At 39.2% G+C, this 15,201-nt stretch overlaps 1 protein-coding gene across 1 annotated transcript in view; it reads right to left on the bottom strand.

Moving 5' to 3' along the window:
* Positions 1 to 15,201, bottom strand: part of LOC131227858 (protein LONG AFTER FAR-RED 3) — a 139,014-nt gene that overhangs the window by 22,609 nt on the left and 101,204 nt on the right. The window contains exons 7-8 of the mRNA XM_058223686.1: positions 7,724 to 7,918; positions 7,479 to 7,564 (exon numbers count right to left, since the gene is read on the bottom strand). Coding sequence (XP_058079669.1) covers positions 7,479 to 7,564; positions 7,724 to 7,918 — 281 coding nt within the window. The remainder of the gene's footprint in view (positions 1 to 7,478; positions 7,565 to 7,723; positions 7,919 to 15,201) is intronic.

Raw genomic sequence — 15,201 nt, 5'->3', positions numbered from 1 at the left:
CATACTAAACTTGTCGGAGAAACCCCGTCACTAACATCATCCACACTAAACATATAGAAGGATTTCACTGAAAACTTGTCGGACTTATCCTTTAACCATTCAGTTGAATCAGATTATGAAATTACCGGAGTCACGTTAGATAACAACTCAAGCAAGCAAATAAATTCTTCAATTTCTTCATTCTCTAGATTCCTTCTACACGGTGGAGCCCACACAACTTCCTCTCCTTGAATGGAGAAGCAACTAGCCACCTTCAAGTCTGCCTCAACTAAGATCCCCGCTAAACGTGGAAAATTTTCACTCAATTTTTTACCCCCACCCATGTATCCTCCCTAAATCTAATGTTCTTTCCATCCCCCAAATAGAAACCAACTCCTTCCCAAACTTTATGTTTTAATGACGTTACAGATTTCCATAGATATGATAATTTGTACAATGATGACGACCTAATCCACCACCCTCTTTCTTCCACCCCATATTTCCTACCTATCACCTCTCTCCTTTGAGATCCCACTTCTACTCCAAACCTCCAAACTCATTTCCCTAATAGAGCTAGATTCATATCCTCCATATTCCTAAACTCAGCTCCCCCTTGGTCCCTAAGTTTACATACCTTCTCCCACTTCATGAGATGAAATTTGCATTTATCCCACTCCCTTCCGCTAGAAGCCCCACCTATTTTTTTTTCCAATTTATTCAATACCAACTTCGGGCATTTGGATAATGACATATAATAAACAAGGAGAGTAGACATCGCCGCATTGATCAAAGTTATTCTCCCACCAATTTCAAGTTTTCCTTTGAGACAACTTCCTCTCAAACCTTTCGATCACTGTCCCATTGGTGTTTCGCCAATCTTCCAATACATAACAGGAGACCAAAGTACGAAGTACCCCACCCCACCCGAATAGTTTAACATAATCCCCCATCTAATACAACCTCAAAACAAACTAAAATTGATCGAAGATTTTCCACTTTTATAACATCTGCCTCACAAAATAGCAATGAATCATCATCATATTGCAATTGAGTAATCTGGAAATCCAAATTATCCACCCTAAATCCCTTTACCAAACCCATCTCTACCCCTCTATCTATCAATCTACTCAAAGCCTCCATTACTACCACAAAAATATGGGAAAAGTTCAGAAGAAACCATTCGGAGATCCGTTAACCAAAATTGAGAATTTTGCAGTTTTCACACATTTCTGGATCCAAGATCAACATTTTACCCCACAGCCTAATCTACCCTGCATATAATCCAAGAAGTCCAAATCCACACGATCATATGCTTTTTCAATATCTAACTTACAGATAAAACCTTCCGACCCTTCTCTAATTGCAAGAATCTATACATTCATTCGCCACCAAAGAGTTATCCACAATTTGTCTTCCTTCCATGAAGACTCCTTGTGAAGCTGAAATAACTTCTCCCAACAGCGCACAAATCTAGACGCAAGCCTTTTAGCCAAAATTACTGCTTCAATCACTCGATCAACTGGCTCTACTACTTGCTCAGATGTTGCTTTGAGGGGAATAATGTAGAATTCATATGTTCCCACTGCGAAGAATGCATCGTAACATAACAGATATGCATATTTGCCTCCCGGGGAAAAATCGATTGAAATGAATCTCAATAATCCAACAATTGAGCCCACCAAGTGCTACGAGTGCATCGTACTATAGAGAAAGATGCGCATTTATCCTTCCCCTCGAGGAAAGGAATGACCTCTGAATCGGGACAGAACGATATGGACCTCTCAATAAACTAATAGGTCGAAAATCTCTAGACACTCGGCACCTTCTTTTTTTGGAATTACCACAATAAATGTAATCCCTAGCTCCGACGCAACAATTCCTTTCTCATAAAATTCATAATAAAACCAACCACATCCCTCTTTACCAACTCCCAAAACTTTTGGTAAAACGGGATCAGAAAACTATCCAGCCCGGGGGCTTTGTCGTTTCCCAATTCTGCCACCACTTTTTTTAATTTCTTCCTCGGTAAAAGGCTTTTCCAACGAGTCTGTCGCTTCTAATGAGATAGAATCCAATAACAAATTATCAAGTAATAGTCTTTTCCATTATTCTCTCCTAGAAGCCTCCTATAGAAATTAACTATTGAAGTGCATACATTTGTCTTGCACTCGACTCTTTCTCCCTCTGCCATTAGTGACTTAATCTTGTTTGCTCTTACTCTAGCACTTGCCCTTACATGAAAAAAAAAAAAAAAAATATATATATATATATATATATAGGGAAAAGGTACTATGCGCTCGACCTCACAAGTCCGTCCCATGAGGTCGAGCTGTGTGGGCCCCACCGTGATGCGTTTCGAACATCTACCCCATCAGTTAGATGCACCATTCCATCGTGGGCCTATGTCTCAAAAATCAAGTCAATCCGTGACTTGTGTGGGCCACACCACATACAGAAGTGGAGAGGGGCCGTGCACCATTAAAACATTCATAACCATTTTTTGGGCCCACCGAGATGTGGTTTGCAAATCCAGCCCATCCATTATGTGTGTCCCACTTGGATGAGGGTTCAGACCAAGTTTCAGACGCATGAAAATTTCAAGTGGGCCCCACCAAGTGCTTTTATATGTTTTAACGGTGTCTTCACATGATTTTAGATGATATGGCCCACCTGAGTTCCGTATACGGCTGATTTTTGGGATATCCCATAATTTAAAGGGGACCCATCAAATGCACGGTGTTGATGGTCGACACGCATCACGGTGGGGCCCACACAGCTCGACCTCACGATTCGTGAGGTCAAGCGCATAGTACCTTTTCCCATATATATATATATATATATATATATATATATCACCTTCTTTCAACCAAAGAGCCTGCGATCATTGACACCATTTAATTTCATCCTCTCGTAATCTAACATTACATTTTGCACAATACACCTCCCACCATGCTATTTCCTATTTCGACAATTCTTCTACCTCTTTAAATCAAGAAGTTGTATCTCTTGCAAGATTTTTTAAGTCTCCTCCTCTCAGCCCCCTAAAGTCTCTTTTTCCACACACATTTTATTTTTCAACATCTTTAATTTCTACAATAAAACCTGAACTGAAAAGGAGGACCACTGGTCAATCACCTTTTCCGTAAACCCCTCTACCACTAGCCAAGCAATCTCAAATCTAAAAAGACAAGGTCCCTAATCCTCCTCATTCATCTCTGAAAATATTGGACAATGATCAAATATCGGCCTGGGCAGGCCTCTTTGACAGACCAACGGGAGTTTTTCCACAAATTCTGAAGAAAGGAGAAAACGAACTAACTTTGACTTAATCACCTTAGCTTGCCCTTTCAACCATCTAAATTTGACTTCTTCCATTGGCAAATTAACTATCTCATTCCTAAGTATCCAATCTAAAAAATTTCTCATATTACTAGATAATATGACCCCCATTTGATTTCTTGTACACAAATCTAGCCACATTAAATCACACCCCCTACACACCATGGTAAGCACCATTTGCTTCAACACACATCCAACTTAACCCAAAACTCGAATCGTAGTCTCGGACTACTAGGACCATAAACCGTTGAAAATACCCATCTAAAACCTAACGAAGCATCTTCAATCAACAAAGATAAAGAAAATTTCCCCTTCCAACAACCTCTTTGCTCCAAATATTTGAGTTCCAAAATACCACCTGCTAGTTGAAGTTGATTTTAGATAGAAAGAGAGAGAGGCTAGGGAAACTTGTGTTGTGTATGTTAGTTTGTTGAGTGTTGACCAACTCTCTCTCTCTCTCTCTCTCTCTCTCTCTCTCTCTCTCACACACACACACACACACACACACGCACAAACTTGAAAGAAACGTCCAATGCTCTACAAGAGTACAAAACATACATATACATACACAAACACGGTTACATGTATCTTCACCCCCCCTCAAGCTAGAGTATGGATATCGATCATGCCAAGCTTGGAATACATACAAATAAGATGGTGATCATCAACATGGATCGTTGCTCCCCCCCAAACACAACATAACAAGATACAAGATCTTCGATTGTTGGTTGTCTATAGAATGTAGCTTGAACTTTTTTCGTTCGTTGAATATTCTCTTCAAATAGGAGGACATAACCAAACTCGAAAACTATCGAGTCACCAACTCATCATCCACATTGAAAATCCTCTCACAAATATGTGCAAGATTGCTTAATGAGTGAACTACATTCACAATACTTGAGAGAATACACACACAATAATATGTGAAGATTGCTTAATGAGTGAACTACATTCACAATACTTGAGAGAATACACACACAATAATATGTGAAGATATGTGGTCAACACGTACAACACTATTTGAGTGAATTACGCTCAAAACTAACAACAAGGGCCTAATAAAGGAAGAGATAATGAACGGAAAAGGAAAGAGCATGGAATCAGAACATCAACTACATAATCACCACCAACATGATTCTACATCACATTTCGCAACCCCATAACATCAGAACATGAAGGAACAAAGAAATTCCAGCAAAAATCCAAAAACAAGGACCAACGACACCCATTTCTCACACAAAAAACGTCATAGCACACGCAAATCTTGACGAAACTTCATGATTCTTGCTTCTTGTGATTGCATATAATCAATTGCACCTACTCCATGTGGAAAATCTGCCCAAAAAACCTTCAGAAAAAAACAACTGAGCAAGAAAACCAAAATCTGAACTTTTTTTAATTTTTCTCTATTTTTTATAAAACACCACAAGAAAAAAACGTATCCAAAAATTGAAAAAAAAAAAAAGAAAAAAAAGAAAAAAAAAAAAACACCTCTAAAAACATTTTCTTTTAGACCCCATATTTTTCTGCTTTAAAAGGACTACCCGGTTGCACATTGCTAACGTCATCCGTACATATGAATGACGTCAGCATTGGGCCGTACTATCGTAGGTTGTGATCAGGACCCAAATATCGTATGCTCTGATACCAAGTTGAAGTTAATTTTCAATGAAATCTATAGAAGAAACAGGAGAGAAAGGGATAGAGAGTGAGAGAGAGAGATTAGGGCAACTTTTGTTATGTATGTTAGTCTGCTGACACACACATTAACTTGAAAGAGACATAGAATGCTCCACAAGAGTACGAAACATACATACACACACAAACACAGTTACACGTATCACCACACTGCTGACCTCTAGTATCTAAAGCTTCCAATTCTTTCTATTACCCCACCATAGTGAATTAACAATGCCCTGATCTATCCCTTGCACCTTGGTTTCTTGAAACGCTGCTATTTGAACATTAAATCTTTTACACGTCTTTAACCTCACCATGCTTTTGCGAGCACCCCAAAACCCTCACATTCCAGCTTACTATCTTCATTGGACACTTCCTAATCCCTAATAGCCCACACTTGTATTACCCACATACATATTATCCACACTCTAATTGACATTCTCCAATTGCATCATCTCTCTACCACTTTTGGTTATGATCATTTACGTCTTGTTGAACTGGTTGCGTACCCATTTGTTCCACAAATTTGAACAAGCCCACATAACCTATGAACTATCACCAAACGTGACCCCCCACTAAGCATGTGTTTCCATTGTAACCACCTTTATATGCATCATAACTTGTTGCCATGGATATTTTTCTGCTCTCTAACCAACGCAATTTAAAAACTTCGTTAACCCCATTAACTACACCTGGAGACAACTCTATTACTTCTATGATAGTTGCCTAATGTGATTGCCAACGGAGTCATCATTTCAGGTTCCTCCATCTCTTTATAACCCTCTCCCCCATTATCCAACTGTCGTTGCACTTGGGTACTAACCTCTTTCATTGTCGACACAAGGAAAGCACGACTTTGATCTCGTCACCATCCACTGAAGAGGAATCCTCGCCAATCTCACTGTAGGGCACTAATTGGGAAGCTGCGTTTTCAATTAAGAGCTTCTGCCTCTCTGGGAATGAACTTTGTTGCAGACTTGTGACCTCTTTAGACCTCGACCCAGTACACTCTTACCTCTGGTCCTCCTGCTCATCTTCCCTTGCTATATAAAAGCCTCCAGAATGATCTCCGTTCAGAACAATATGGAGATCTGTGGTATCTGGCTAGAACCCCAATGCTCCAAACGAGGTCCCTGCTCCAGCCCTGTATCTGCATCCCTCTCCTCCTACAACTTCCTCACTCCCTCTATGAGATACGGCTCGAGATTGGGCTCAATAATCTTAAAACTAACGCAAGTGTCAATAGCCGAGTCATTTTCCTCATGTGCCAGTGTCAAAGAAAAGTTTGCATGTGAAAAGCCTAACGCAAGAGCCTGGGTGTCATTGTCAATACTCGGCATTATCACATCCTCTCTCTCTCTCTCTCTCTCTCTCTCTCTCTCTCTCTCTCTCTCTCTCTCTCTCTCTCTCTCTCATTAATTGAAGTGTCACATACATCTCCACGTGTCGCACATGTAGTAGCACCTTGTACACCTACCTCTTCCCTATCATAAATGTGGCCGAAAGACTCTGACTTCTTGTCTCCATCCCACTTTCTCCTCCATGCATCATACATTCCTACCCTTTATCCATAACACCTTTTTGGTGGCCAATAGGAAAGAGACATGAGGTGTCTTTTACAATTGGTGCTCCGCAGGAGTATTTTCCTTGTGTTCCTTCTTTGCCATTCTGCTCGACCGCCATTGACAACTTGCTCCCCTCCTCCATCCTTTATCAATTTCTCATCTGGTTCCTACACCACTTTGACTATCACCTTTGCATTATCAACTCTTAAGATGATCTTCTCTAGATGCAAATAGAGCTTCTTCTTCCTAATACGCATCCTAGCAAACCACAGGTCCTTGATATTGTTACTTATATTATTTTACTAAAATCATTAATAAGATTAACTAATTTTTATCGAAAATATATAAATGTAAAAAATATTGAAAACATTAATTGGTTTAATATTTTAGTGAAAAATAACTTGTAGTGTAAGCTACAGTGTGTAGCATATGCTAATTAGTGTGTGGCATAGGTTACACTCGCCTTAAGCTATTTTCATGAGCTACATGGCACGAAGGCTAAGCTATGATATGTAGCGCAAGCTACACACTACATAATGTAACGATTCAAAACACTGCTTAAGAGATCTCATTTACAAGAACTTGGTTTTCAACATTGAGGTACAGGTGTGCAGATCAATTGTAGCAGCCTGCACTCCGACATTGAGGTCACGGGTTTGAGCCCAGCTTAGCTATCAAAATAACTCTACCCTAAAATCCATGAAGCAGATTAATCTACAAATTATGCACACATTCGGTATGGAAATGCTCCGACACTTCAAAGAACCATACATGGAGTTGCCATGTATTTATAAAAGTCTTAATTTATAAAGTACACAACTAGAAAAAAAAAAAAAAAAAACACACACACACACACACAAGAAATGTATGACAGGTTCATTGCATCTGAAAAGATTTTACAAAAATCTTACGTACAATTAGACGAGACCATGTCTCCATTGGGAAAAATAAGCAGACTCTTACAAGCATTTTCCCGGCAGAATCAGCCCATTGGTAAATATCTGTGTATATCATCAAAGAGAGATGTTGGTCAGTGTGTGACTGCATAGATACATTCAGCAAAAGAAGAGGATATCTGTTTTGCATGAAAAAAGACTACTGACAGGAAAATGCAACCATAAAACTAGGAACAGCAGGATAAAAAAGGCTATATACCCAACCTGAAAAATCTTCCCAAACAAGTTCTACAGGTGCACCAGGGAAAAATCTACCAAAATCAACAACTGTTGTCACCCCCCTCATTAGTGCATGCTTGCTTGCTCTTGCTAATGCTTCCCTCCTCTCATCGACTGAGACCTCAGGAAGCCAATGCAGAAGAAGTTTCATTGCAGAATCGACCAGCAATCCCGTGGGTTCTGCAGATCAAGATGGTCTAAATTAGTTCAACGGTCAATCGGTAATTTTCCTTCATCAAAGCAAATTTTTGATAACCTACATGTTGAATTGCTCACATTTCTCTCTTTGCAAGATCTTATTTATAATGAAATATACCATGCACAAGAAGCAAACATTTCCAAGATTACAACTACATAAAAGACCACAGAAATCACTAGACAAGAGCATCAAAGTGTTAGCAATAATCTGACAGCTGGAAGAAAGATTATGTGAGATGCATAAAATCAGGAAAGGAGAAATGAAGAAGGAAGAAGAGGAAAGGAAGGAAAGAGAAGACGAGAATGGAAGGAGAGGAGAGGAGAGGAAAGATATTAAGGGCAATAGTCTCAGATGTTAATCACAGAAGAGGCTAACACTTACTTTATAACTAATGAAGGAGCATAGAATGGTACTCATGAATACACCAGAAAGATACACCTGCACACAGCCACACGTGTACACACAAATAAAATGTCTCTCTACACTCCCCCTCAGGGTGGAGCAAGAATATAAATCATTCCCAACTTGCAGCACATGCAGTGTACTTGAAGACAACCAGTTACATTGGTTAAAAATTGAACAAGTTGATCATTCGATTTCTGATATGAGATGCAAACTTCCTTTGATGCCACTTTTGCATCGGATGAAGTGGCAATCAACCTTGACATGCTTGGTAAGCTCATGATAGACCATATTAGAAAGAGATGTGAATGGCAGCTAAATTGTCAAAGTGAAGAGCCATTTGAGAAGAGATAGGAAGACCTAACGTTGTTAGCAAGGTCTTCAACCAGAGAACTCACAGACACCATGAGCCATGGCCTGATACTCTGCTTCAGCACTAGCGCAGCCATAACAAACTGCTTGCTTTTCCAGGTAACCAGGTTGCCACCAACTAGCATACACTAATCGGAAGTAGATCAACAAACATAAGGAGACCTAACCCAATGCGCGTCCGTGTAGGCCTCAATTTGAAGATGACCATGTTGAGAATAAAGAACACCCTGACCTGGAGAACCTTTCAGAAATATCAAGATATGATACATGGCATCAAGATGACATATTCAAGGAGCATGCATTAACTGGCTCACAACACTGACGGCCTATGCAACAATATGCATGTAATGGAAAGATAGATATGTTTCCCCACCATTCACCAATCATTGATGATTCCAACATCTGGCAGAGGATCACCACTATGAAGCTGAAGATGATGATTCAGCTCGATGGGAGTATCCACAGGCTGTAAGCACCAAGATGTCTACTGTCTTGTAGAAGATCAAGAGCATACTTCCATTTCAAAATAACATTGCCATATTGAGATTTAGCCATGTCAATGCCCAAAAAATAGCGAAGGGAACCAAGATCCTTAATATCAAACTTCTTTCTTCCAAGCAATTTCAAAGACTTCATCACATCAATATCATCACCCGTGATATCATCAACATACACAATCATAATGGAGAAGTCAATGGTACATTTGAAGAAAAGGGTATGATCAGCATTACTCCACAAGTGTACCCAAACTACAGTAGAACATTACCGAAACGCTCAATCCACATGTATGGAGATTACTTCAACCCATAAATAGCTTTGTGGAGAACTCTTTCCCAACATCAGAGAGAGAGCCTGGAAGAGGAGACATAAACTTCTTCTTGGAGATCCCCATGCAAAAAGGCATTTTTTACATGGAGTTGGTGCAGGGGCCATAAGAGATTTGCAGCAAAGGAGAGCAACACAAGCACGAAGTTCCACTTACAAACTGGAGGAAAGGCCTCATGGAAATCAAGCCCGTGAATTTGAGTAAATCCTTTAACCACGAGGCGAGATTTGTAGCGATCTACTTCTCCGTTGGGTTTATGCTTGATTCTAGAGATCCATGTACATCCAACTGGATTTTGTTCCCGGACAAAGTGCTATAATGTCCCATATCTAATTTTTCTCAAGGTCATACATCTCCTCTACTGTGGCACTTTTCCACACCGAATTACAAAGGGCCGATTTGACATTCAAAGGGATAGAAGCAAAAGAGAGATTTGAAAGAAAATCACAATATGAAAGTGAAAGAGAATGATAAGATATAACATTGGCAATAGGATAAGTTAAGTTGTGCATGACCGCTTCCCTTTGCGGAGAGTGATAAGAAGAATCGGTGGATCTAAATGCGAAGGCATACCTGGTGTAGGATGGGCCATTAAGTGAAAGCAAGTTATCATGTTTCTTTTGTCGAACATGTCTCTAGGGTTCCCAACAGCTTACGAAGAACTAACTCAAAAAATGAAAAGGGAGGGATATTTAACATCAGCGGTGGAACAAGAAGTGTCAAATGTAGAAATGAGCAAACAAGAAGATGGTGAGAATTCCACCAAGGATGGAGAAAAAAGAGACGTCTGCATGGTGTGCCGTAAAGGCCATAACAAGGTCGTAAAGGTGTTACGTAAAGGTAACAGTGGCAACTATTACACGTTACAGGGTTGTAAAGGCCGTAATGGTCGTTACAGAAAAAATGACTCGTAAAGGCTATTACAACCCTCGTAATGTCCTGTTACGCCCCCCGTAAAGGCCGTAACAGCCTCATAACAGTCCATTGCGAGGCCGATACTGGGTTTTTAGATTTTTTTTTTCAATAATTGAGAGAGAGAGAGAGAGAGAGAGAGAGAGAGAGAGAGAGAGAGAGAGACCATAACAGCTAACCGTTACAGCCCCCGTGAAGGCCTTTACACCTCGTATCGTAAAGGTAACGGTGGTGGCCATTACGGCCACCATTACTGTTACGAAATAACTTGGACGTCTGTTAAGGGAAATAAAATGGTATATCTTCAAAAAACATAACCTCCATAGATACAAACTGTCTACAAGGAACGTCAGGACTCGGGAGAGTAACACTTTTGGTTACATGAGTAACCAAAGAAGATAACTTGACAACCATGGGGTTTAACTTGTCTCTATGAACACTCTCATACCAATGAGGTCTCAAGAAGGATCAAAACACCCAACACTTCACCAAACTACAAAAAACCACCAATACTAATCAAAAATGGAAAAAAGCTCCCATAGTGCACAAAACCCCTTTTCTGGCTAGCCGAAACTCAAATAATCATCATCAAAGCTTCAAATCTCCATGAATCATTGTGGTTCCACTACCAAAAGATAAGAAATAAGTATACAGATAATAAATGAACAACCAATGACCTCAAGAAGCCCTCTCCCCTCCTTCCCCCTTAAACAACACAATCAAAAAAGACAAAACAAGTCTTGTCAAACCATTCCTCTATATTTGGAAAAACTTTCTTAAAAATTTAAAACTTCTCGAAAAATCACCATAAATCACCTCAAGTTGTGGGAGTATGTGCATGTGGGCCTATGATTGGGCCCACAAATACATACAACTGGGTCTTATATGTTATGGTCCTTCGTCATTACTTTTTATGTTATGGGCCTTTGTCCTTAATCTTTCAGCCTTTTATCTTTGTTTAATGGTTTCCTTATTTGCCCCTTAGCCTTCTTTTAGTTTTTCCTTCATATAAGGGCATATATGTAATTTTACCTCTTCTTCTATTATTATAAATAAGAAAGGGCTGGACATCCTAGCCCCATATGCTCTCTCTCAAAATCTCTATTTTCTTAACATGGTATCAGAGCCTAAGTGCTCCTAGGTTTTCTTCTTCTTCTTCTTCTTCTTCTTCTTTTCTCTTTTCTTCATTTTCCCTTCACATTTTTTCTTCTCCTTCATTCTTTTTCTATTTTTGAGAATCGTGAGGCCTTTTTCTCACTAACTTGTTGTGATTTGCGAAAGGAGGGTAGCTTGCAGCTGGAATTTTTCTTAGGTTTATAAATCATGGGTTGCTAGATTTAAAGCCCTTATTGATTTTTTCTATTATCCAATTGAAGATGTTGCTGGAAATTCTTCTTCAATTTTTTATTTTTTTATTTTTTGAAGATTTTTTCTGGACTCGCTGATTTCTGCTGAAGGGTTGAGGGGTTTGCTGGACATTTATGTTTGACAGATTTTTTTTAATTGTTTCTTTTACAGATTTATAACATCCAGTTTAAGTTGAAGCAGATTTTGGGTTGCCTTAGCTAGGGTTTGCTGCATTTTTCCAGTTGAAACAGATTTGTGTGTTGCCTTGGCTAAGGTTTGCTGAATTTTTTCTGTTGAAGCATATTTTTGTGTTGCCTTAGCTAGGGCCTACTGAATTTTTTCTGTTGAAGTATATTTTTATGTTGCTTTGAATAGGGTTTGCTGATTTTTTTCTATTGGGGTAATTTTTTTGGTATTTTTTCCCTAATTTTCAGCAACCATAATTTTTTTTACAATAACTGAGTTATGAATCTTTTTTTTCTTTTTTCTTTTTTTTTGCAAGCCTCCCTTCCGTGTGTGATTGGTTTGGATATTCGTTGGAATTTCTTATTGTAGTCATTCATTCTCCTTGCTATTGTTGTTTATAGCATTGTTCTAGCATTGGTTGTTTGAGATTCTATATGGCTTCATCATCCATATCTGAGACTACAGACCTCGTCAATTCCAGGATGGAACAGTTAGTTGTTCATTCTAATAGCCCTAGCCTGCATATTATAAAACATAAACTGAAGTCAAGTAATTACCTTCAGTGGTCTAGAGCAATTGAGATGTTTATTGGAAGTAAACAAAAGTTGGGATATATAGATGTTAGTATGAAAAGCCACCCTCTATACCACTGATCCCTCATATGTTGAATGGAAATCAAGCAATTTGTTGGTTGTCCTCACTCAAACTCTATGGAACCAAAAGTTAGCGAGGTCTTTTTTTGCTATCCATTGCCTGTGAGATTTGTTTGACAACCTATGAATTGTATGTTGATCAGAACAATATGGCCCGCATTTATAATATCTATCAGGAGATTAGTTACTTGCAACAAGGGGAGAGACTTGTGTCTGATTATTATGCCAAGATCCATGGCTTGTGGCAGGAATTATCCTTTCTCGATGCTCTTCCATTTGTGTTTTATAGATGCGGAGGCATATAAAATATTGTAACAAAACGGATGTTTAACTTATTGGCAGGTCTTAATACTGATTTTGAACCAGTTTGTGCTAACATTCATAGTCACCTTCTTTACCATTGCTTAATAGTATGCATGCTTTACTATTACGTGATGAGAAGCGTCGGACAACTATGAGTTCAACTGTGATCGAAAAATCTACCTTAGTGTCTAGTGATAGGATTCAGAAATTTTGATCATACTGGTGTTGATCGTGGACATGGTAAGGGAAGAGGTGGTCGTGATGGTGGTAGAGGTCGTGGACGTAGTCCTGGCCATGGTCGTGGCATAGATTGGTTGTGTACTCATTATGGCAAGCATAGACACACTGTTAACTATTGATGGCTTCTTCATGGTCATCCTTAGGGTAGAGTGACCAATTATGCTACGTCGGATGGCAGGGACTCATATTATTGTTGGGGAGGTGATACCTTACAGAACTTCACATGTAGTTCCATCATTTGGTAATGTGGTTCATCTCTCAAAATCCTAACATGATACTTTGTTACGAGATGCCACTAAGAATAAGGCTTGCTCATCCACTTCCTTGGCCCAAACAGGTAACACAGCCACTACTGCCTTTCATACTACTTCTGCATCATGTCCTTGGATTATTAATTCAAGGGTTACCAATCATATGACAGGTACATCTAGCTCTTTTTCTTCATTCACTTCTGATGCGGACATCAGTGGTGCACCATTTAGAGTGTACCAGAGGAAGAGGCGTTGCCGACAGAGTACCGGAGCGGAGGATTTGATGTGGATGGACATTGGATGGACCCATTTTCTGACGTTCTACGAGTGCAGGAGCGGCATGACCGCACCCTGACCATAGATCCATGGGTCAGATTTCACACCCCACCACACGGGTGTTTTAGTTTTAGGCGTTTTTTGTTCTTTTCCTTATTTCAGGGGCTTTATTGCACTTTCTTTACTTTTCGTCTTTTTTCGTTATTTTTCTTGTTTTCAGGGGCTTTAGTGCATTTTACTTTTTCCATGGCTTATATATACATTGTGAGAAACCCTATTTTCATTATCATTGAATGAATACAAATTCGTCTTTTTTCTTCCTCTTTATTCAAGAGATTAGGGTTTCAGGATTGGCCCTTAGGTGTTGAGAATTCCACCCCGATTTCAAGTTTCCTTCTTTCTAGATCTTCGAGGTGCAGGAAAAGGTAAGAATCATCTTCCTTCTTTTCTTTTGACGACAAAAAGGACCCCTACTTTCTTCATCTTGAACCCTTCATTCTTCACCCCTTTCATTCCTCTCTGGATACTCCCTTTCTACTTTGAACGGAAAAGAGGGATGGTTAGTCAGTAAAATCAGATCCAAACTTGACCGTGGATTGACTTATGCTAGATCTGAGATATCCTCATATCCCTAAGTCCTCCTTTTTTACTGTTTATGTGATCTTATGCTATGGGGCATGATCCTGACGGAATAACCTCATCTTTGTGTTAAGATTTACCTAATCCCTTGATTGGAAACAGTTAGTTAATTGGTGTATTTATTTGAATATTCTTTAACCAGATTATACATGCATCTAGGGTTACGTCATTATATGTCCCTGCATCAACTGCTAATCCAAATCTAAGTCTGTGAAACTAGCAGATGGTACCCTAAAACCTATTAAGGATAAGGGTACTACATTTGTTTCTCCATCTTTCTCCTTGTCATATGTCTTATTGGTTTCTATTATTGCGTTTAATTTGCTATCAACTAGTAAGGTTACAAAAGACTAGAATTGTAGTGTGACTTTTTATCCTGATCGTTGTTGTTAATGGTAGTGGTTATGCGCCTATGGTCCACTTAGTCTTTGTACGTGTTGGGAACATAGTTTTTTGTATAAAGGGTATATTCGGTATTTTTGCTTTTGTTCAATTAAGGGCACTTTTGTAATTTCATCCATTTATAAAATAATATAAGAGAAAAGTGGGAACGTGAGCCCTAGTTCTCAATTCCCTTTTCTCAAGTTTATTCTCTCCTTCTTTTTTTCTTTTTCTTTTTTTTCATCTTTTCTTCTACTTTTCTCTTTTCTATACCAACTCCGTAATTCCTCCCAATCTAACCCAAGTTACTGGATCTTTTTTCTTGAGGGCCTTCCAACACGTCAGGGGCTGATTGGACCACGAGGGGAACGCGTTTCATAGTCCATTTGTCTAGAAACATGTTTTCTGCATTGTTCCTCAACTAGAAGGGAACACTCACGAAAATGAGCGTACATGCCTTGTCGAATTATGAAGGC

The sequence above is a fragment of the Magnolia sinica genome, chromosome 15 (assembly GCF_029962835.1).
Source record: "Magnolia sinica isolate HGM2019 chromosome 15, MsV1, whole genome shotgun sequence".
Taxonomy (NCBI): Eukaryota; Viridiplantae; Streptophyta; class Magnoliopsida; order Magnoliales; family Magnoliaceae; genus Magnolia; species Magnolia sinica.
This window is presented reverse-complemented; position numbering and strand designations above follow the sequence as displayed.